The sequence below is a fragment of the Taudactylus pleione genome, unplaced genomic scaffold (assembly GCF_031769625.1).
Source record: "Taudactylus pleione unplaced genomic scaffold, aTauple2 ptg001138l, whole genome shotgun sequence".
NCBI classification, from domain to species: domain Eukaryota; kingdom Metazoa; phylum Chordata; class Amphibia; order Anura; family Myobatrachidae; genus Taudactylus; species Taudactylus pleione.
In genome coordinates, this window is record NW_028285539.1 from 223,225 (window position 1) to 249,143 (window position 25,919).

The 25,919-nt window shown below is 42.7% G+C and overlaps 1 protein-coding gene across 2 annotated transcripts in view; it reads right to left on the reverse strand.

Moving 5' to 3' along the window:
* The window catches only part of NUSAP1 (nucleolar and spindle associated protein 1), a 128,760-nt gene that overhangs the window by 98,492 nt on the left and 4,349 nt on the right, over positions 1 to 25,919 (reverse strand). For both annotated transcript variants that reach the window (XM_088462044.1, XM_088462045.1), the window contains exon 2: positions 11 to 79. In XM_088462044.1, coding sequence (XP_088318170.1) covers positions 11 to 79 — 69 coding nt within the window. The remainder of the gene's footprint in view (positions 1 to 10; positions 80 to 25,919) is intronic.

Here is a 25,919-nt window from a genome sequence, read left to right on the forward strand (position 1 = left end):
GGCTACTTACATCGCTCGTCAGGTCTGTATGGGCATCAGGATAGAAATGTTTTTTCAAAGCCTTGAGTAATCGATACACCTATAAATTAAAATGAAAAAACAAATAAAATACAATGCTGGACAGTTATTAACTTGCGGTTTCACAAATATCTCCTAAAGTTGGGGAGCAAAAAGAAAAAAAAAAACCAAACAACAACTGTACCCATTTTACTGCCTCCAGTACCCATTTTATCTAATCAGCAAGATAGGTCATCTTTAAGCGGAATAGGAGGAGAGGTGTCTCATCCCACATTATATCATGGTCCACGTATTGCACCAGCTTCTCCCATATTATACCATCATTACCCACATATAGTACAAGTGTACACCATTTAATACCAATATGCACCCATATTACACCTGGATAAAAAAAAAAAAAAAAACGTCTTCAGGGTGGGGTGGAAGAGACCAGGCACCAAACAGTTAAAGCTTCAGCTCCCAGGATGCCTCTGGGTTCTCCTCCATATATACTCCACCCCTACTGCCATGGCCAAAAGTGTTGGTTTTCACAAAGTTTGCTGCTTCAGTGTTTTTAGATTTTTGTGTCAGATGTTACTAATGGTATACTGAAGTAAAATTACAAGCATTTCATAAGTGTCACAGGCTTTTATTGACAATTACATTAAGTTTATGCAGAGAGTCAATATTTGCAGTGCTGATCCTTCATTTTCGAGACCTCTGCAATTCGCCCTGGCATGCTGTCAATCAACTTTTGGTCCACATACTGACTGATGGCCACCCATTCTTGCATAATCAATGCTTAAGAGTTTGTCAGAATTTTGGGGTTTTTCTTTGTCCACCTGTTTCTTGAGGATTGACCACAAGTTCTCAAAAGGGATCAAGGACTAAGGATTCTCCTGGCCATGGACCCAAAATTTCGATGTTTTGTTCCCCGAGCCACTTTGTTATAATTTTTGCCTTATGGCAAGGTGCTCCATCATGCTGGAAAAGGCATTGTTCGTCACCAAACTGTTCTTGGATGGTTGGGAGAAGTTGCTCTTGGAGGATGTTTTGGTACCATTTTTTATTCATGGCTGAGAAGCAACCCCACACATGAATGGTCTCAGGATGCTTTACTGTTGGTATGACACAGGACTGATGGTAGCGCTCACCTTTCCTTCTCCATACAAGCGTTTTTCCAGATGACCCAACCGATCTGAAATGGGATTCAACAGAGAAAATAACTTTACCTCAGTCCTCAGCAGTGCAAACCCTGTACCTTTTGCAGAATATCAGTCCGTCCCCGATGTTTTTCCTTAAGAGAAGTGGCTTCTTTGCTGCCCTTCTTAACACCAGGCCATCCTACAAAAGTCTTCGCCTCACCATGCATGAAGATGCACTCACACCTGCCTACTGCCATTCCTGAGCAAGCTCTGCACTGGTGGTGTCCCGATCCCGCAGCGCAAATCAACTTTAGGAGACTGTCCTGGCGTTTGCTGGACGTTCTTGACTGCCCTGAAGCCTTCTTCACAACTATTGAACCTCTCTCCTTGAAGTTCTTGATGATCCGATAAATGGTCGATTTAGGTGCAAATCTTACTAGCCGCAATATCCTTGCCTGTGAAGCCCTTTTTGTGCAAAGCAATGATGACTGCACACGTTTCCTTGCAGGTAACCATTGATAATAGAGGAATAACAATGATTTATCTTCCATGTACTACTTTAACGGCGAGGAAAAACAGAGTCTAGTGTGGATAGAGGTCTTCTAGAAATACCATTTCACCCCACACAAGAGGGGATGTGCATAAGGAAAACAGTGCTTTTCTTGGTCTTTCCGTTTGTTATATAAGGATTTCAAGCTCCACCCTCCTTTTAAAGCTTCCAGTCTGTTATTCTAACTCAATCAGCATGACAGTGATCTCCAGCCTTGTCCTTATCAACACTATCACCTGTGTTAACGAGAGAATCACTGACATGTCTGCTGGTCCTTTTGTGGCAGGGCTGAAATGCAGTGGAAATGTTTTGGGGATTAAGTTCATTGTCATGGCAAAGAGGGACTGTGCAATTGCTACTCATCTGGTCAACTGTCATGACATTTTGGAGTATATGCAAATTGCCATCATAAAAACTGAAGCAGCAGACTTTGTAAAAACCAATACTTCTGTCATTCTCAAAACCTTTGGCCATGGCTGTAGGACTTCAGTTGTTCATTTGGTGTAGCGAGTCGCGGCTAAGCTTGCTAGCCGCAATGCTGCAACCTGGACTGCAACATGGACGCACGGAGATATTAGGTAAGGAGATTCCTCGCTTACGGGGAATCGCACGTGGAAGTCTTTGCTTCTGGTGTCAGACGCACCAGAAGCAGCTACTGTCAGGGCCCGGATTATCCGCGTCCTCACTAGACCACCGGGGCCTTATCGTATGACGCCTGGGATCAGCAGCAGATGCTTCTGCTGCCACGAGGCCAGTGTAACCGGCTGGTTAACACAGCTATGGGGAGGTAGGTGCTCCCTCCTGGCAGTTCCTCCCCCGACCCTACAAAGGTTTTCATGTGTCTGGGTTGCTCCGCCTACCCTCCACGTGTTTATCTGACGCGCACGCTCAGTGCACCCTGTAGCTGTTGGTCTCAGGACAGTTTGGGTTGGTCTCCCTGTATACTTCTCCCTTGGTTAAAAAGGTATATAGTGCTCTACAATCCTACCATTCCTGTGTGTTTGTGTAGTTGATTTTGAGTCGATTGTAATTTATTTATTTATTTTAAATCCAGTAATTTATTTTTTTTCAAATTCTTTTTTATTGAATCAGAGACATATAAACAGATGATTCAAGTTAACATTAAGTCACAAGAAAAGCAAGATTAGTGGATACAGGTTTAACATACTTTTTTTTTTCAATATGATATAATCTAAATATCAGAATATGTTCAATACAATACATAAATTACAATACATTGAAAATAAAATATTTTGGAATACTGTAAATATAAGTGAAGTGTGCGTTGTGTGGGATAACACTATGGAACCACTGGAGGATCACTGTCAAGCAAACGTAAAAGGTACCATGAAGAAGAAGAAAAACATTTAATGAGAAGTTGTTGGGTGGTTACTGGGAGTGTAGAGATATAGCTCTCCCATATTTCAAAAAATGTTTCCACCCTAGATTCTTTGTCCAAAGCTTCCACCCAATCCATTTGGAATATAAAATAGAACTTCTCTTTAAATAGTGAAAAGGGGGGTGTACCTGGCTGATTCCACACCTGTAAAATGGTGTTTTTAGCTGCTGCGCTAACCGCCAACAGTAATCTGCGACAACCCTTTGTGATACATCGATCTTGGGGAAAAATATCCAATACTGCCCATAAGGGGTCAAATGGCACAAAATTAACTAAATCTATAGTATATTTGCGAACTCTCAACCAAAATATTCTAATCAAAGGGTAAGACCACAGACAATGAAAAATATCCACGTTGTCTTCTCCACAACGTCGACATGCATGTGAAGTCAAAGATCCCATCAGGAAACTCCGATGTGGGCTAATATACGTTCTGTGGTAGACATTTAAAAATAATTCTTGATAAGAGCTAGCAGAGATAATTCGACAGGAGTCTTATAAATTTTTAAATAAAATATCAGGTGTGAGTTGAGGGAAAAGGGCAAACCAGTTTGAAGAATGTTATAATCCAAGCTCTCTCTCAAAAATAAGTAATGGTGGGATATCGCTTTACATGAAGGTGGAGGGGTTGACAGTAAGGCGTCCAAATTATTGACCCAATCTTTTTCTGAAAAATATTTAATGACTTGCTTTATATAATGTTGTGTTTGGTAGTAAGCAAAGGGAAAACAAGATAAAAACTCAAATTTCTCTATTGCCCTATGGAACGTGAGAGGACCTCTAAGATCAAAATCCACCAAACAGCGGACAGACCCAATACCCTGGGTAGCCCACATTGAAAAGGGAAATGTAGCACTACCATGCTGAAAATCTGGGTTTCGATGTAGGGAGACAAGGGAGACAAAGTTTTATGGGCATTTAATCCCTGCTTATGCCTTAATATATACCACATCTTACGCGTGGTCCATAAAAGAGGGTTAGACTTTTGATCTAAAGTAACCTCGCAGTCATGAAGATTTAAAAATGAGATTAGATTGTACTCTGATAAAGAATTATCCTCCAGGGTTAGATCAGTATATATAGATGTGCCATTCAACTAATCCCGTAGATGGCGCAATAAGGCAGAATGGTTATAATGAATGATATTTGGGAAATTAATTCCCCCGTTAGACTTGCATTGTTGGAGCCGAATCAGACCAATCCTACTTCGTTTATTATTCCAGATAAACTTAACAAATGATGTATTAAGGGTTTTTACGTCTTCTCGGGACAATAATAGCGGTAATGATTGAAACAAATATAACAAACGAGGAATCACTACCATTTTGAGCAAGCTAGCCCGTCCCAGGTAAGAAAGCCGAAGATGCCCCCAACCATTCAGGACCCCAAGCAGAGTTTTAATAGCCCTTGATATATTTGTATAATATAAAGATGAGGGGTTTTTAGTTATCTGAACACCCACATATGTGAAACACCCCCTCGCCCAGGTAAAGGGTACCGTAGTATGTCACCATGGGCGAATAAACCCCGGCCGTAAATATAGAGCTATTGATTTTTCCGAGTTTACCCGAAGTCCAGAAATATCTCCAAATTCTCTAAGTAAAGACAATAGATAAGTTATAGAGTCTTTGGGTTGAGATAGATATAGGAGCACATCATCTGCAAACGCTGTCACCTTAAGTTCGCTAGTACCTATCTTAATGCCCTTAATAGACGAATCCTGCTGAATAAGACGAAGTAGGGGATTTAATGATAAATTAAACAGAAGAGGGGACATTGGGCACCCCTGTCTAGTGCCTCTATGCAATCTCATCACACCACCCAGTAAGCCATTAATCAGAAAACTGGTCTGTGGGGAATTATAAAAGTAGTGTATTAAATTAATAAAATCTTTTCCAAAGGCTCTACGTGACAAAATTGCAAATAAATGGGGCGAAAGAACGGTGTCAAAGGCCTTGTGTGTATCAAGACTTAGCAACAAGTTGGAGGAAGATATATCTTGCGAAGAAATAACGGTAGCCGCTATTGCTGACTGAATGCCCTTGACTGAGTGTCTACCTTTTACAAATCCAAGTTGGTGCGACGTCAATAAATTAGGGAGTATAGATTGTAATCTATTAGCCATAATCTTTGCCAGAATTTTGAAATCGACATTGAGCAAGGATATGGGTCGATAGGAGGCCACCAACTGGGGGTCCTTATCAGGTTTAGGCAAAAAAATAGTATGGGAAGAGTTAAAGGAGGGGTACGAAGGAGATTCTCTATGTATTAAACGATATAAATCCAACAAAATAGGGGACATTTCCTGACGCAGCATCTTATAGTACTCCCCACTAAAACCATCAGGACCCGGAGCTTTATGAGATCCCAGACCCGAAATGGTTTCCAAAAGTTCCTCCATCGATATATCCCTCTCCAAACAAGCCACCTGATCCCGAGACAATTCAGGAAGACAAGCTCTATTTAGTAAACTATCTTGCCTAGCCGTATCTAAATTTTCAGGACTGTATAATTGTTCATAGTAAGAATAAAAATGCGAGGTAATATCTGTGAGACGTGTAAAGTAAGATCCTGATGATGGATCCCTAAGAGAATGAATAAAAGTTTGTTTGGGCCTGGCCAAATTTGCGAGTAATTTACCGGGTTTATTTCCCCACCTAAAGTACTTATTTTTAATAAAATCTAATTTAGACTTGGATTGGGACAAAAGATAAGACTCTAAGAGACGACGGGCTTGTTTATATAATAAAAACGTGTCCTCATTAGGCCCATCCACATATGCTTGAAAAGCCGAGGCCATAGCCTTCTGCAAGGAAGCATAGCGAGCTCTTTCCTCACGTCGTTTTTTTAGCAAGGTAGCTAATATGATGTCCCCGCATTACTACTTTGGACGTTTCCCAAAACAGAATTGGGGTATCCCAGTGACCAATATTGTCGTCTAAATAGTTGTTCCACTTACAGGTGAGGTAGTTTCTAAAATCTTCTGAGTTTGATAAGTAGGAAGGGAATTTCCATAGACGTGTGGTCAGCATGGGGGAGGGGTAACAAAGATATGCTTATAGGGGCATGGTCTGAGATTACGATATCTTCTATAGTCGAATTTTGTACATAAGAGAATAAGGATTCTCTGACTAATATGCAATCAATTCGCGATAGGGAGCGATGAACCGCAGAGAGGTGGGTATAAAACTGATCGGTGGGATTATGAATACGCCAAGGATCAACCAAGTCACACGATGTCATAAACCTAGTTAAGTGCTGCCAGGCAGAGCTGCGCAAAGAGGTAGGGGGCGGAGATTTATCAATTAGCGGATCAATCTCCGTATTAAAGTCACCCCCCACCACCAGTCCAGGGGTGTCTCGCTGAGCTAAAAATTGGGACAAGTCTAACAAAAATTCAGCAGGATTATTGGGGGCATAAACATTCAATAAAGTATATCTAACCCCATATATAAGTATGTCCAAAAGAATAAATCTGCCCTCCGGGTCTAAAAATCGGTCTAATATTTGGTATTGTAATGAACGACTGAATAGTATTGCAACTCCCCTAGCTTTTATGCGAAAGGGGGAAGAAATACATTCCTGGATCCATCCATCCCTCAGAACGGAATCATCTCCAGTTTTCCAGTGAGTTTCCTGCAAAAATACTATCTGTGCCTTATATCGCTTTAATGTGTGGCAATTCTTTTCCTTTTAATAGGAGAGTGAAGTCCTCCCACATTCCACAAAACTATATCAAGGCCCGAGCTTTGAGGCAGAGACAGCGGATCTCGCTCCAAAGAACAGGAAGTCATCCTATACCTCGAGGGGGGAAATAGCCATCAAAGATTAATGGTGTATGATAAGGCCCCTCCCCGTCCCAGCCTACAGGGAGATTCAGCCATGACATAGGGCCCACACAACGCTTCACCTTCATAACATTAAAAGTCGAACAATAATACCATATATTGAATCCACAACATATATATTACATAAACAATAAATCCAGTAATTTATTGATTTTTGAATACGCAGTAAATTTACATTGGAAAAACATTATAAATGAAACAATACATAACTAAAAAAAAAAATAGTACATAAAGCAGAAAACAAATGTGTGTGGTCTCACGTCACATCATCTATGTAACATGTATACTGTATACTGTATACTTCCTTCACATGAATTGTAAGCAACAAGTAGATTATTTTGACATATAAATTTATCGCGATATCTTTTCACATAATATTCGAATACTTTGGTAATGTACATCCTTGGAATTAGGCATTAAACAGGCTAGGCACAGCTATCCTTGAGCAACTATGTGGGGAATCGAGCCATCTTTCCCAGATAGCATAATATTTCTGCACTGCGTTTCTGGCGGTATAAAACATACTTTTCATGTGCAGCAACCTCCCCATCCAGAGATAACCATGTTTCCGGGTTTGGCCCAGAAGTCGCCATCCACTCCCTTGCTATGCAGACTTTGGCCAAGTGTGCAAAGATTAGTAGTGTATCGTATGGCATGTTTATCGATTGTGTCTGCATCAATCGCAACCAAAATGCATGTCATAGGGGTAAGGATATCTTGAGGTATACCCGTAGAGATAACACAGAGTAACCCTTGCCAAAAGAAATTTACCATAGGACATGACCATATTAAATGCCAAAAGTTCCCCTCAGATGAATTACATTTAGGACATTTTGAGTCCGTCCTGCCCCCTATTCTCAATAGTCGGACGGGTGTCATATATACTCTGTGTATTATAAAGTATTGTATCTGCTGGTATCTAATAGACATGGTGGCAAAGCGAGGGCTAGCAAGAGCTGCTCTCCAGGCATGCTCCTCCATTACTCCAACATCATTTACCCTTTGCTGTTTTAAAGATATTAACTCAGATTTATGATGCTTGTTCAATAATTTAGAGTAAATCACAGATATTAAGCGGCCAGAACAAGCATATTGCAATAAAGTTTTAATGGCGGACTCCTTTAAAAATAGAGGAACTTCAGAGAACTGGGCATTGATAGCATGTCTAAGCTGAAGGTATCTAAAAAAGAAATGGTTGGGGACGTCAAACTCTAGACGCAACTGATGAAATGACTTTAGAGTTTCTGCCTGAAATATCTGCCCAATAGACCCTATACCCCACTGGCCCCAGGCCTCGCCAACCTGAAGAGCAGAGAGCTCCCTGAGACAATTCGCATGAGGAGTATCTGGATGGTGTGCAGTCGGGAAACCGGCTGCCTTAATACCGACAGCCTGCTTCCCGGCTGCTTTATCCTGGCGTGGGATAAATGACGGGCGTCTATATCTAGACGCCTGTCATGTACCCGACGCCGGGAGACCGGAATCCCAATCGAAGGGATGCCAGGCACCGCTAGCGGACAGCTGTAGTGGGGGGAGGGTTAGGTTTAGGGCACCCGGGGGGGGGACTTAGGGTTAGGCACCCCCCCGGGAGGGTTAGGCACCCCTAAGGAGGGTTAGGGGGATAGGTTAGTTTATACTTACCTTAGGGACGATCGGGATTTCCAGCGCTGTCGGGCTTCCGCTGCCGAGCTCTGCTGATCTGTCGGGCTGCCGCTGCCGGGAATCGAACTGCCGGCCATGCGGCAGCCGGGATTCCATACCAATTCCATCTATATCTATGCCCTCCGCTTGTAATAGACGTGAAACCAGTCTCCATATAGTGATGGCCTGATAATTAATGGCATTTTAACTATATGTATATTATCGCAGTGGAGATAGGCCTGTCTTATAGTGAGCCAAGACAAGGGAAGGTAAGGAATTATTTTTGTTATTAATCCGTTCCCGGACATGTGTCAATTGTGCAGCAAAATAATAAAATTTTAAAAAGGGTAATGCCAAGCCACCAGAGTCACGAGGTCTAGTTTAAGTACCTAATTTGATCCTGACTCTCTTGTTGGCCCACAGTAGAGAGGATAAAAGGCCATCAATCTGTTTAAAAAATTTCTGAGGGACATACACTGGAGAATGATATAGAATGTACAGGATTTTAGGTTGGAGAACCATTTTGACAAGGTTTACTCTTCCCGTTAAAGTTAGTGGTAGTTTACTCCATATTGGGACATGAGACTTAGATATACAATTTGCAGAGATCCATATTCCTAAATATTTAAATGAATTCACCCATTTTAGAGGAAGATTTATATCAGGAACGTCAGGGCAGGTCCCCCTGAAGGGAAGGATGCATGATTTATCCCAATTAATTAATAAACCAGAATATTTTCCAAATAAATCAATAACTTCTAGAGCCTTAGGCATAGGAGGTATCAAATTGTGTTATAAAAAAGTAGTATGTCGTCCGCATACAGCGCAATTTTATCTACCCTTGATCCTAGCTGAAACCCATATATGTCAGCATGAGTTCTAATCATGCAAGCCAAGGGCTCAATGGCCATAGCGAACAGGATGGGTGACAGGGGGCATCCCTTCCTTGCTCCCCTATATAGTGGAAAGGATGTGGAAATAAATCTTTCACTTCGCCACAGGGTCCGTATATAAAAGCTTTATCCACTTAATAAAACCCGGGCCAATACCAAAACGTTCCATGGTCTCCCAAATACATACCCATTCAATCGAATCGAACGCCTTGGCGGTATCCAGTGACACGATAATAGGGGTTTGTGGGTCCCCACGTTTTATCTGTAAATGTGTGAATAACTGCCGTAAATTTACTGCCGTGGACTTACCGGGCAAAAAGCCTGTCTGATCAGGATGAATCAATTTGGTTATGACCCGGTTAATCCTAGAGGCTAATATTTTTGCCAGGATTTTTACATCTGTAGTGAGGAGAGATATAGGTCTGTATGAGTCAGTCCTGGTAGGATCTTTACCTGAATTAGGTAAGACAACTATCAGTGCCTCAGACATAGAATTTGGCAGCATATTGTTTACGTAAATTTGATTAAATAGCTCCAATAGTTGAGGTACAAATGTTTTGTTATGTTTTTTGTCTAACTCCAGGAGGACCCCATCTAAGCCAGGGGCTTTGCCATTTGGGAACGATTTTAGGGCCACCTCTACTTCCTCTAATGTCAATGAGGAGTCAAGAGAGTCCCTTGCCTCCGGGGAGTGTGTCAGGAGTGATACAGTAGACAGAAATTTACGCACCTTCAATTGGGTATAGACCAACCTAGATTTTTAAAGGTCACGGTAGTATTTAACGAATTCCTCCACAATATCTGGGTTGCGCACATATTCAATGTTATCTGACCCAACTAGTTTTACCATTGTATTAGGTGACTTTTGTTCAATTCGGGCCAAGTTAGCTAGATACGAACTGGGTCCATCACCTGATGCATATTGCAAATGTGAATTAAAAAGTAACTTATATTGGGCCTTGACCATTAAACAATCCTTCCACAATTTTTGGGCATCCCACCATGCTTTTTTATTTAATTCTAATCAGTCAGCAATATAGGCAAACTCCAATGATTTACATGTAGCCTCCAGATCCATTTAAAATGTTTTATAGGAAGACTTCAAACCAGCAACTCTTCGAATAAGAGAGCCTCTGAGAAATGACTTAAAGGCGTCCCATATAATTGCAACAGATGCAGTACCACTGTTTAATTCAAAAAATTCTTTCCACTCCGCCTCCAACTCCGCTCCAGAGACCATGTGTGACAGCCAAAACTGGTTAAATTTCCAAAATTGTTGGCCCCTCTGACGCTCTAAGTCTAGACTGATTGTTATTGGGGAGTGGTCAGAAATCCCCCTGGTCTCATGTGTTATCTTGTGGACTCTTGGCTACAAATCCGGTGTAGCTAAAGCCAGATCAATCCTGGAAAATGCTGAATGTATGAGAAGCAGGAATATTGTCTCTCAGAGACAATCTTATCCTCCAGGCATCAACTAGGCCCATTCCCCCAACCATATTCGAGAAACCTGCTCCCCTCCCTTGTGTAGCTGGAGCAGACATTCTATCTAATAGAGGGTCTAGTATGTTATTAAAGTCCCCCACGCATAGAACAGGTGTTCCCGGGAACACGGCCAAGAATTCGGCGACCTTTTTGAGAACATCATGGGAGTACGGTGGTGGGATATATACCGCCAATAATAATAATAATAATAATAAATAATAATAATAAGGATATAGAATTAATTTTACATTTTAAGAACACGTATCTACCCCATGCATCACACTGCACAGATTTCAGCACTAAAATAGACACACCTCGTGACGCTGAAGTATATGAGGAGTGATGCCCATCCTATCCATGGCTTCTTTAACGACAACAAGTTCCCACCCGTCAAATGTGTCTCCGTTAGACAAATTATATCTGAAGCGTATTTTTTAACCTGTCTGAACACTAGCGATCTCTTAACCTTATCATCGTTCAAACCCCTCACGCTCCAAGTAAGAACATTAACATTGTGTGAAGCTGTCATTCAAATAGTTATGAAAATATCTAAGCATCCATGAAATCCTATGAAGAACGTGTATATGACACCACACACACACACACACACACACACACACACACACACACACACACACACTAGAGAGAAGCCACTATATTTGAAAAGAAAAAAAATAAGCAAACTATCCCATAAAAGTAGCATGGGCCCATCCCCTATAACACCTCCCACTCTGTATACCACACCCAACCTAGGCATACCTTGTACCTGAACACCCCTATCCAACACTACTAAACTAAACTAGGCAATACCAATAGAGTATATTACCTTACTTATAAAAAAAAAAAAAAAAAAAGATTGAGCAAAAAATATAATTACTAAAGAACAAAACACATGGAAGCCTCTGAACACATAAACACGTCTTAAAGAGAACACAGTATGTGTCAACCGGCGTCTAACTGGCAGAGAAAAAAAAAAAACATACCAATTTACCCATATGGGACAGAATGGTACAATCATGGAAACACAGTACCTAATTGTGGATAAATCTGTGGATATATGTTAACAGCAACAGGCCCTTATTAAGTATAACGAATTGTCTACATCATATCTATACCGTTATAGCATGAACCATAGACACTGTAGCCGAGTGCATTATACAATAATCTTCTAACGGCATATAATTGGTGTAACTCAAAATAGAATACCAGGATATCAGTCATTAGCCAGTCCAGCCACAGTGCCGCTTCCCTCGGAGTCGTGAAGAATTTGGTCTCCATCAGCAATTACGCGAAGCATGGATGGGTATAACATTGCGTATTAAATATTAAGATCACATAACCGCCTTTTAATTCTGAAGAAATTACGCCTTATCTTTTTGTACTTCCATAGCGAAATCTGGAATTACGGAGAAACGGGTCCCGTTCCACTGTAAAGGGCCTCTAGTGCGGGCCAGTCTAAGAACATAGGGGCCCATTTATCAAAGTGCATTTGAGGTAAATTCCCCGAAAACACCTGTTTTCGGGGGTTTACCTCAAATACTTGGAATCCCCCAGATGTATGAAGGAGGGACCGCAGCAGGTATCTCCGATACCTGCCGCGATCCCTGCATTGCCGCCGGCAGCCGCTTCCCCCATAGGTTTCTATGGGGGATGCGATGCTGCCAAATGTATTAATATCGGGAATGCGAAGCATTCCCGATATTGGCACCAGCAGCTAACGCTATCTGAAGATAGCGTTAGCCGCCGTATCCTATGGGCACTCACCGCATTTCAGCCGGCGGAGGGATCTTCGAGATCCCTCCGCCGGCAATGGGCGCCGCTCATGTGCAGTCCTCGGGACTGCACATGTGCAGTAGACCGGAATGCGCTCCGGCCACATCGCAGGGACGGGCTCTTTTCGGAGCCCGTCTCCCTGCATGTGCCGGATCATACATTCGGCCGGTATGATCGCATTTTGCAATGCGATCAGGGGCGGTACTGCATGCCCTGATCACATTGCAAAATGCGAACCTTAATAAATGGGCCCCAGAGTCTGTCACGCAAATGTAAGAACTTCACTATTAGAGTACGTGGTGGCGCCCCAGATGGCACCCGATGAGCTCTCTCAATTGTAAAATAAGATGAGAAAGAGGTAGATCCGAACGTATCAAACAGCCATTTTTCCAGAAATTTTTCTTCAGGATTGATTCCCTCCTCCTTCTCTGGCAACTCCACAAAACGGAAATTACTACGCCTTAGGCGTCCCTCCATGTCGGACATTTTCCTCTGTATAGAGACAAGCTGGGAATCCATAGAGTCAATACAGACGCTTAAAGGTGTCATTCTGTCTTCCAAAGTGGAAGTGCGAGTCTCCACCTCACCAACTCTCTCACGCACTGTAGGTCATGGTGTATAATTGAGAGATCAGACTGTACCTTCCCGATCTTCTCTGACAGCCTAGTCTCACAGGCCGTCATCGCCTCAAGAACACGTTGAAGTGCAGCGTCAGATGGCTCAACTGAGGTTACCGATTCTGCAGGGGATGTAGGAGGGGATTTGCCTCCCTGTGCAGCAGAAGTGGATTGGGCAGGAGGTATTCTGGAAAACTTTTCCAGTTTGGCTGCAGCAGCTGAATTCTTCCCCATCATGAGGACATATATGGGAGGAGCTATCTGTTTATTGTAGAATATGGCAGAGTGCTGTAGTATATGAAACACCTCCTCCTATGTTGTAATATTTTATATATGAGGCACAAATGGCACTGTATTTATAATAGTAGTAGCTGCCACCAGGAGACAAGATGCAGAGTGAACTGGGGCCACATATGAGTCACCATGTGATTATGGCACGCAGAGCCCTGCAATATGGAGAGCCGAACTGAGCCCTCACACAGGAGAGTTTGTCTCACCGTCAAGGAAGATGCTGCAGGGTGAGTCACAGCTCTGCCGCTAGCCGCCTAGATATAATTCCTCCCGTCACTCAGGAGCCGCTGTACAGACACTGCCCCGTCAAGGAAGATGATGCCGGCGGTACACGTGATCCAGCCCTGTCTCCCTGCTGCAACCTTTTGCCGGGTAAGTCAGCCGTCCTCTTCCCGCAAACGCCGCTCACTGCCGTCACCACACTTTCCGCTGGCCCAACGTCAGTTTTGGATCACGGGGGAGCGATCAGGATATAGGACTCGGATATAGTGGTCCGGAGAGCTCAGCCAAGCACGTGTTACAGCATGCTCTCTGTGGTCACACCCCCCGTGTCGATTGTAATTTTATTACTTATGCATTGTATGTGACTGTTTGCTAGCTGCTGTATTGACACTTATTTCTGTCTGTCAATTATAACTGTCACTGTTTTTTCTCTTCATCCTCTTGGAGTGGAGGTTTTACTCTGGGTGCTTCACATCCATTCCGATTTTGTGAAGGCTGTAACATACCATTGCAAGTATTGCCTTTACTGAACATGTCAAAAGATAAAGGGATACAAGAGGGGTAGCCCTCTGTGGTTTCATGTAAAGCATGTATGACTTATTTGTCCCCGCAGGACATTAAGGATGTTTTGTGTGTTGTCTGTTATAAAAAGCCACCTAACCAGTCCAATTTACAACTGCCCGGACAAGAGCCTTCTTGGGTATCCTCCTTTTCCCCAGGTAATTAAGCAATTTGTGGATCGTATGGCTGCTCCCACTATGCCTCCTCAGATGGGGTGTCCACAGCATGCTACATTTGCACCTCCTATGCATTTTTCCTGGAAGGATGTGGATGGCCATTCTAGTCAATGCATGGCACCATCTAATGCGGATAGCAGACCGGTAGTTACTAAGGCACCCAAGCGCAAGTTAGCTTTTTATCAGTCTGCTCAACATATGGATTCAGACACATCAGAGGATTCAGATAATGTTCATAGTTCCTCTCAGGGTCTAGTTCGGGGGATGAGAACCATCCGTCTACTGTGGATGTTCCTTCTTTAGTGTTGGCAGTTAAATCAGTCCTAGACATTCAGGATGATGAACCAGCTCCAGTGTTTAATCACCACCGGAAGGTGGTCAAAACGGAGATCCCTGTATCTGAATAGCTCACTGAGCTTATGGATGAGGCATGGGGTAGCCCTGACAAACTGTTTTATGTGAATAAGAGAACATCGTTGTATCCTTTCCCGGCTTCTGTATGTACTAAGCAGGAGGTACCTTCTACTGTGGATGCTCATGTGATGCATTGATCAGAAATGCTACATTGCCTATTCAGTCGGCATCCTCCCTGAAGAATTCCACGGATAAAAAGATTTAAGCATTGGGGTGTGGCTTGGACACCGAGGAAGAAGGCAGCATGGAGTCAGAGCTCTGCTCGATCCGACTATTCCACCAGATCCGCTCTTCTCAACTAGTGCCGCTCGACTGTCCTGCCGCTACAAGTCAATCTAACCTCCTAGAGCGGGTGTTCCCGGCGTTTAGCGGGGTCACGGTGCCCGGAAACGGACCACCGGCTCACGCGGCCTAACGCTACTGTAGCCTGGAGTATTGGGACGGGATCCCCGTCCCCTCCACCTTACCTGTAGCACCTGCGGGACCTATAACACCCGCTTGCAGAATGCACCCAAGGCGCGTGCAGCCTTCGGAACACGCGGGGACGCCGCTGTTCGGGTGCCTGCAGCCACAGACCTATTATTCAGAGCAAGTACCCTGCAGGATCCTCTTGGTGTATATACCTGCTAGACGCCGGAGCCATTTTGCAGCCACAAGTTGCTAAGGTACTGCACAGTATCACATCAGCCAAGCCATTGCAAAACAAAAGGAAGGGGACGTCACATAAAAAACACAGAAAGCTTGTATATGATTAACACATCCATTATATTACATATAGCTGAATGTGCTTTTGAAACTGCCTAATATATGATAAAATATATATATACACATACACACACATATATACATACACACACTTTATCTCTGTCCCTTTTTGAGGAACTGTAACAATATCAGTGTTTACCACCAGATGGTGCTATTCTCTTCAAAACCAATTGAAATGTAAAATCTCCCATACAGTACCCAAGATCACGGCCATTTCTAAGCAACATCTTTCATAATACTAATATATTATCCTGGTGAAATTCACTAATATAATCACATGGATAAATTCATGGCTCCACCGCCTACTCCTAAGACGCAACGAGCCAGGGGTAACAATAAACGTGCAGACCAGCCCACGGACACAGTGGAAGACATACATCATATGCACAATCCTGAACCCATTGCTACCCAAAATACAGCAGGATCGGTACCTGTCCCTCTCTTATATGGAGGTTGTCAGAGCTATTAGAGAAACAGTGGAACCACTGCTGCAAAGTCAAGCAGCCAAATTCATGGGAGCGCTAGCTGATAACACAAAATGTCCTCCATCTCTCAGCAGGTGCGCGAAAATGAGAATAGGATTGGTGTCAACTTTCATGAACTCTCAGATTAAAAACAAGTCTCTACCATGTCAACTACTCAGCAACAATTATTGTTCAAAGTCGACGACCTGGAAAATAGATCCAGACGCAACAACCTGCGACTCCTGGGTCTTAAGGAAACAATTAAAGGCACTGACTTTACTAAATTCTTTCAAATTGACCTCCCAGAGCTACTTGGCATCTCGACGGAACTAAATAATGTTTAAATTGAACGAGCACATAGACTGGGTCCCTTCCGAGACTCTAATGGAGCGTACACACGGTCAGATTTGTCAGACTTGTCAGATTTGTCAGATGAACGACTGAACGATTAAACGATTTGAACGATTTGGACGATTTGACCAAAGTTTTGAACGATTTGAACGATTGAACGATTTTTGACTGCATTAAAATGAATGGGATCGTCCAAGTCTGACTGCAAACCCATCAGATGTCCGATATCGTTATCTGACAAACGGGAACGCGCATCGTTGATCGTCCATCGTTCAGGCATGTCAGATATGAACGATTTTCCTTCAGATATGAACGACTGAACGATTTTTAAATCGTTATCGTCCATATCTGAAGAAAAAATCTGATCGTGTGTATGCACCATAACACTTTACATCCTAGAGCAGTCATTTTTAGATGCTTACATTTCCGGCACAAAGATCTCATGTGGTCGGCCGCTCGACAAAAAGGCCCCATTCATTGGGATGGTCAATGCATCCTCTTATTTCAAGACTATTCTGCAGAGGTTTCCAGAGCTCGCAGAAACATGTCTCCTATTTGTTCACAACTCATCAAATCCGGAACGCGTTTCGCTCTCTTATTCCCAGCTACACTTCGCATTTACTCGCCTCAACGTCCCAAAGATTTTACAGAAGTTGCTGACACCCAGGCTTTCCTTAATGAAGAAAATGAGGCTTCTAACTCCTCCTCAATGGACCATAATGATTGATCCTGTGAAGATGCCCCATCTCTAATTTGATACATATACCAGGTTTTCTTTACATTCTTAAGATTTATATATTCTTTGATATAGGGCTATAACTCCCTATTTGTGATGCTGCCTCACAGCTACTGTTATTGTTTTTCAAGATGGCTGTGGTCACTGATTACAGTTTCATTACTATGTTCAATAACAATGCACGATTTCATCGTATGAATATTTGTTTTTATTTCTATGTTTGTGTTTTTATATCATATGAATCGCAAATGTCTTAACTTATACTACTTATTTACCACTCACATTGACCTAAATGTCTCTGTTATGACCATATTTAACACTTGCTGGTACTATAGGGGGATTGTTTCTATTCACGCTATAAATTTCCACTACGTACATTATCTAATTTCTGCAACATGTGATGTCTTCCCACCTTAGATTTTGTACTTGGAACGTTAGATGGATACCAATGAAGGAGACGCATATTGACATACCTTAATAAACAAATCCGATGTCACCTACTTACAGGAGACACACTTGACTCCCACAGAACATACCAAATTAAATACACTACACCATCAGGTGCTAGCATCCTCATCATTTAACTCTAAAACGCGGGGAGTGGCAATTTTACTACGTAAAAGGTATCCAGTATGAAATCCGTTCCACTGATGTGGATCAAAATGGCCGATGTATTCTCATGGATGCCAAAATTACTCATGAAGAAGTTGACCAAGCTATTCGATCTCTCAAATCTTTCAAAGCCCCTGGCCCAGATGGTCTTAGCGGAGAATTCTTCAAACAGTTACGTCCCCAAGTCATAGAAACTTTAACCAATTTATTCAATTCCATAATGGACAACAAATCGATTCCCCAATATTTTAATTCGGCCACTGTGAAAGTCCTTTTAAAACCAGGTAGAGATCCTCTTCTTCCCTCCTCGTACAGACCCATTTCTCTACTTAATGTAGACTATAAATTGTTGACAACATTTTTTAGCAGAACGGCTCAAGTTGATCCTCCCATCCATCATACACCCCGATCAAACTGGGTTTATATGGGGCAGAAACTCAGTTAAACATCAGAAAAGTTATCTCGATCTTACAGTCCTTGCGGGAGGACGGAGCGGGTGATCCCAGGTTTCTGTTGTCTTTAGATGCAGAAAAAGCGTTTGATCTGGTGACCTGGGATCACCTGTTTGGATCTTTACACCGTTTTGGCGTGCCCGTCTTCTTCACTGAAACTATAATGTCCTTATATACTTTCCCCCCCTCCCCCCCCTTACCCAGATCCTCACCAACAGATATTTATCACCTCTTTTTTATATACAGAGAGGGACAAGACAGGGCTGCCCGCTCTCTCCGCTCCTGTTCGCAATTGCACTTGAGCTGCTAGCAATAACACAAAAAAATGGAGATAAAGGGCATTCGTATCAGAGACAAGAATGTAAACTGTCTATTTGCCTGCGATATGATGTTCTTCATATCTGACCCTCTATGCTCAATTCCCGCTCTTTTAGACATAATTGACAAGTTTGGTTCTTTCGCAGGTTATCGTATCAACGTGAATAAATCTGAACTGCTTCCCATTAATGCACCTACCTCCCTAACCTCATATAGCTTCTCTTCTTACAACTGCTACACACCATCTTAAGTAACTAGGTATATTCATACCGGCACAACTCGCTTCTCTCTATACTATCAACTTCACACCGTTGCTAAATAAATTAAACTCCCAACTCCAAAATTGGAAAGACCTTAAACTTTCTCTCCTCGGACGAGTGACAGTGGTGAAGAGTGTGGTATTCCCAAAACTAGCATACCTTTTACAAACTTTACCCATTACATAAACGAAAACAGATATATTGAAGTATACGCAATTTTTTTTTTAATTTGGAAGTACCAGAAGCCTAGGATGACGCGATCTCGAGCCTATTTACCAAAAAACAAAGGAGGTTTGGGTGTTCCAAACATTTCTGCCTTTGCGAAAACTGCTTTAATTTCGTTACATAACAGACTGGCTGCTTCACACAGACTACTATACTAACCCGGCTTTGGAGGAAGCTTTATTTTACCCCTATGCCCCAGCAACTTTGCTACACTCCCCGAAAACAAACATTCCTGTGTCATTTCATTCTAATATTCTGTTTTGGGACACCTACACTACATGGCTGAGGGCCAACATACATTTAAAGAAAAATTCCTCTTCATCCCCATATATCCCCTTATGGATTAATCCAAGCTTCATCTCATCTCTTGACCATCCCCTTTTTAAATCATGGAGTCAAAAAGGCATCATGTCCATCAGGGACATATTCGACCCAGGTGGCTTTAGACTGTATTTTCTTTTACACAATTACAAGATAAATTTGGTATCCCACGTTCACAATTTATGTTTTTACAGACGCGCCATTTTATTCAATCACTAGATAACCCCCTATGGGTTTCAGATAACACAGATATCATGTCCCGTATTTTATCTATGTGTCGCTCAACCAAATTCAGAATAGCTCACCTCTATAAACATCTGATAGAAGTATCTATACATGCTTGGTCAACAATTGCTGAAGCATGGCATACAGAAATTCCAGAGATATGTGATTTTGAGTCAATTATCGTGAACTTGGACTGTGTCTTACCTTGCCTCAAATCGGCACGATTACAAGAAATCCATTTAAGAATTTTAAATCCCACATACATATCCCCTGCTCAGAGGAAACATTTTGTACCATTGGAGGAGGGAAACTGTAAAATGTAATTGTTCTAATGCCTCCCTTTCACACAACCTCTGGTATTGCAGAAAAATCCAGATTTTGGAATAAAATTTTATATTACTTAAATTTCACATTACACCTTAAATTGTCCAAAAATGTGGCAGCTTTCATTTTCGCAGATTTCTCAATATGGGAATCAGAATCCTCTTGATTTAGATTTATGGAATCCTTCCCTGAGGGTCATAGTTACAGTGGCCAAACGACTCATTCTTAAATATTGGATTCTAAAGTCAGCGCCCACCTTAAATGAATGGAAAACTGCACTACTGGAGGTTATTTATGGTGAGAGACGTATGGCTATCCTTAATATCGAAAAAGGAGTACAAATTTTATCCAAAAAATGGGAACCTTATATACTATGTTTACCAACCCAAACCCAGAATATATGGAAAGTTTTTGAACATACGGAATGGTTTATGCTAAGACACATTAACTAAAATAACTTCTGTCACCATTATACATGTGCTTCTCCTCATGAAATATCTTCTGACAACGTATTTCCCCCCCTCTAACTTAGTTTCTCTTTATCTTCAATTTCACTCCCTCTACTCTACATATTTACGTGACAACACGAATTATATTGATATGTTGATGATAATATATTAAAGCTATTGTTTATACTAATTATATAGGCCGTGTAGTCTGAATGACTTTGCTTATATGTTATATTAGACCTTTTATTTTCCCCCCCTTTTTCTTTTTATGATGTATTATACTAATTTTGCTGCAGTTTATGCAAATTTTGGCCATTTAGTATGTTAAACTTAATTCGGGTACTCTTTTCTGTACTCTGAAATTATTTCAATTCAACTTATACTTGTTCTAGTTTAAAAAAATTTGAAAATTAATAACAGTAATTTTGTATATTGTTTGTCTCAAAGAAACAGACCAGTTGTACATTTGATAACTTTATTATACTCAGTTTTTGGATTGTACAATGTATAACTGCCTTTGCTGTTCAATAAAAAGATTTACAAAAAAAAAAAAAAGAAGATTGAAGCATTTATTTATTAACAGTTTCTTATATAACACAGCATATTCCGTTGCGCTTTACAATTGGAAACATTAATTGAACAAAACTGGGTAATAACAGAAGCATGCCTTAAGATGATTTTTTCATCATCTGAAGCTGTTACTCGTCAAGCTATGGCTGGAGCCTGGGTAGCCAAAGCAGTTGAAGAACCGATGGTAGCATTGGAAAATTCTATACCAAATGCTACCAGAGAGCAAATTATGCATATCTCCCATATACGGGAAGCGGCTTCCTATCTGGGAGGAGCTGCTGTACATGCAGGAATTTTAGTTTCTAAAGCATCAGCAGCTTCGATAGTGGCATGCAGGGCCCTTTGTTTAAGATCCTGGAAAGTTGATACAGGATCAAAGAAGGTGCTGGAAGTTATACCTTTCTATGGAAAATTACTTTTTGGAGCAGAGTTGGATAAAATAATAGCTACTCTGGCAGCTTCAAAGTCAGCAGGTCTGCTATCTACGGCGACTGTAAAATCTAGGAAGGTTTCTTTTTGGTCCTTCAATTCTCAGGGACAAACAAGGGAACAGCCTTCCTCTAAGATGTCTGGTTTTTGCAAAATATCAAGGTGACAAACTAAGGTCTGGCCCGGCAAGACATCCAGCTTCTAAACCGGACCACAAACCCTCTGCCTGATGGGGCGGGCCTCCTCCTGGGGGACGCCAGGGTGGGAAGCAGACATCTTCAGTTTGCAGATTGATAGCATCAAATAACAGATGCCTGGGTCCAAGAAGTGGTCTCTCAGGGGTATGCCCTCACTTTCAGGAGGCATCCTCTCCAGAAGTTTTTTTCTACATATCCTCCAGCAGTTGCGGTAAAGGCTTTGGCAGTTCAGGAATCCATTCGCTCCCTGCAGCAGGCGGGGGGGGTAATCGTCCCGGTTCCAGGGAAGGGGTTATTATTCCAATCTATTTCTGGATCAGAAACCGAATGGGGCTTATCGTCCTATACGGAATATAAAACCCCTCAACAGGTTTATCCATGTACCCAAGTTTCGTATGGAAACGCTCCGGTCAATATTTTGGCACTTGAGGAGGGGAATTACATGGTTTTCCTGGACATTCAGGATGCATATCTGCATGTTCCTATTATACCATCCCACCAGCAATTTTTGCTGTTTGCGGTCATTCAGCAACACCACCAATTTCAGGCTCTACCCTTTGGCCTATCTACGACTCCCCGGGTATTTACCAAAATAATGGCAAGCATGATGGCCTCTCAGACGTCAGGGAGTCTGAATTTTGCCATATCTGGACGACTATCTGATAATAGAGACTCTGGTTGTTTTATAAAACCATCTTCATCTGACCATAGCCTGCTTACAAAAGCACGTCTGGATTATCAATTGGAAGAAATAGTTACTTTCTCCAACACAGCAGATGGTACATCTGGGAGCTCTTCTGGTTTCTCTGACAAACAGTTTTTCTGCCAGAAGATAAGATTCTGGCCCTATCATTGCCAATACGCAAGCGAAGGGTATCCATTCTGTCAACAATGCAGGTCCTGGGATCAATGATATCCACCTTCGACATGGTGGGGTATGCCCAGTTCCATTCCAGGCCTCTACAAAAATTGATTCTTTCCAAGTGGAACGGGCAGCATCATTGAATAAATTCCCAGATGATCCTTCTTACTCCAGAGGATAGCCATTTCCTTTCTGGGGTGGCTGAGAAAGGATTATCTGAACAAAGTGCGCCCATTCTGGATTCCAAATCGGGTGCTTCTCACCACAGACGCTAGTCTTCACGGATGGGGAGCAGTGACAGGTCATCACACCTGTCAAGGACGATTGACAAATCAGGAAAGTGATCTGCCAATGAACATTCTGGAAATGCGAGCAACGTACAAAGCACTCGTCATGGCACAGAACCTGCTCCAGGGCAAGCCGGTCCAGATCCAGTCCGACAATGGCCTACATCAATCATCAGGGAGGCACAAGAAGTTACGCAGCCATGAAAGTAGTGACAAGGGTTCTCATTTGGGCAGAACGGCCATCTCTGCGATATTCATAACGGGAGTACTCAATTGGGAAGCAGACTCCTAAGTCGCCAGGACTTACATGCCGGAGAGTGGTCTCTCCATCCAGGAGTGTTTCTGCTCTTGCTGAACAAATGGGGTGTCTACCAGTGATATCTCATGGCATCACGTCACAACCGCAAAGTCCCCAGGTACGGGTCCATATACCAATCAGCAGCCTTCACGGACGCACTGGCAGTAAGATGGGACTTAAGTTGCCATCTCTCTTTTCGCCAATCTCCCATCTCCCAAGAGTTCTCAGGAAAGTCAAGCAGGAAGGCGGAACAGTAATACTGGTGGCTCCGGCTTGACCCAGACATCCAGAATTTGTTCATAGACAGTCCATACCCTCTTCCTCTATGGCAAGATCTGCTACCACAGGGTCCCTGTCAACATCCGGACTTATCTCGTCTGGCTTCAACGGCGTGGCTCTTGAACCTTCCATCCTAAGAGCAAAAGGTTTTTCCAATTCTGTAATTCACACGATGCTTAGGATACGGAAGCCTGCTTCTGCCAGCATCCATTACAGAATTTGGTATTCTTTTGGTCAATGGTGTTCCCACAGAAAGTGTAATCCTAAAGGTGTTTAGGATTTCCAGGATTAGATCGGGGTCTCCGGCTGCTACTTTGAGAGTGCAGGTTTCTGCACTGTCAGTCTGGTTCCAGAGGAAGATTGCCTCGTTACCAGATGTTAGAATGCTTTTCCAAGGAGTTCTGAGTGTTCAGCCTCCTTTTGACCAACCGATAGCACCGTAGGATCTGCCTTTGGTTCTTAAAGGGCTACAAACTCCCTTATTTGAACATTTGGACTCTGTAGATTTGAAGTGGTTGACAGCGAAGACACTTTCTTCTCACTATCTCTTCTGCTCGCAGAGTCTCTGATTTGGCAGCGCTATTTTATCGCTCTCCATTTTTTATTTTTCACCAGGATAAAGCTGTACTTCATACAAGGGAGGGTTACCTTCCTAAGGTACAGTCCCGTTTTCATGTAAATTAAGAAACTGTATTTCCAGCTTTTCAGGCTCCAGATCTTTCTGTAGGTGAAGCCTCCCTGGATGTAGTTTGTGCTTTCCGTATCTATGTGGAGCGCACAAACTGTCAGAAAATCAGATGCTCTTTTCACAAACGAGGATGGCCAGCTAAAAAGTAGACTCTGGCGAGTTGGCTGCAGATGACTCTCTCTCTCTGGCGTACATACAGGCTGAACTCCCTGTCCCAAGCACGATGACAGCATATTCTACTCGGTCTGTAGGGCCATCGTGGGCATTTAGTCGTGGTGCCTCTGCTGACCAATTGTGCAAGGCAGCCACGTGGTCTTCTGTCCACACATTTCTTCGATTCTATGCCTTTGATACTTTTGCCTCACAGGATGCTTCCTTTGGGTTAGGAGTTCTTCTTTCTGCTCAGGAGCGTCCCCCCACCCTAGGGGTACTGCTTTAGGACATCCCCATGGTATCCAAGTGGATCTCTATGGGCCAAGAAGAATATTAGAGTTATGGTAGACTTACCTAGATATCTCCTTTTCTTCAAGGTCCATAGGGTCCACAGGGCACCCACCCTGACGCACCTGGCTGCATTGGGTATTTTTAACAGATTACCATATTTTGGGAAAGAGTATTTCTGATGTACGATTGATCTTCCTTCTCCTCCTTGAGGCATGTTAACTAAACTGGTCCTATGGCTAGAGGCGGGGTACATATGGAGGACGACCCCGAGGCATCCTGGGAGCTGAAGCTTTAACTGTTTGGTTCCTGGTCTCAAACCATAATATCCCACTCCATATGGTATCCCTGTGGTCCCTATGGACCTCAAAGAAAATGAGTTATCTAGGTAAGTCTATCATAACTATTTATCATCCTTCCATTGCCAAATACAGTCAGTTGTTCCAAAAGCCGCATTTCCACTTAAACTGTCTACCGTTGCCCTTGCTCATGTTCACCTTTGATTTGCTCAGACTTTTCTGCATGGGCAGTCACACGCCATGGTTATATAATTATCCCTGCATGCTCTTCCTGCCAGCACCAACTGAGTGACAGCAGGCCAGGTGGCAGAGTGGACATAACTACAAGCAGACATCAGCAGGAATACTCATTCACTACCATTGAAGGGAGTGGCATGCTGTGGCCAATAAATTGGAACTGGTTCAGACCACAATATTGTTTTAGCAGCAGATCCTGCGTGGCACTGACTCATGGAAGTTATAAAGTGGAGATGGTTAAAAATTGGCAACATGTTAGCACCTGAACACTAGCTGAAATAAGTGTAAAGAGAAGCTCAGCATCAGTGTGTGCGGTTGGGTGTGGCACTTGTTTTAACTGGTTTCTGGGGAAGATATTGGGTGTGAATAAGTTGGGCAGCAGAGCAGTGGCACTGGCATCAGAGTGACTGTAAAGAGCAGTGCATCATCATCATTACGCAGTAAATATTAGTGGGGGTCACATTGTTTGGACTTGCTCAGTGGAATATAATGGGTATGGCACCCATTCAAGTCAATTACTTGTCTTTTCTTGCAGAACAGTGACAGCATTAGCAGCAGAGCAAGAAACAGCACCCATTCCCAGAAGAGCCTAAGGCCAAGTTAGAAGAACTAAAAGGGCAACATGAACAAGGAAGACTGATGCAGTCTGACCAAAATAGTCATCTAAGGGGTCTGGCTGGGATAACTCATCTGCCAGATCACCCCAGGGATAGAGTGCTACTCATCTCATGACAGCTCTCATTACTATAGGCAGTGTACCCTTCCACCTCATAAACCAATGCAGTGTAAAGGATATACTGGACTTGGCACTATAAAAAAAA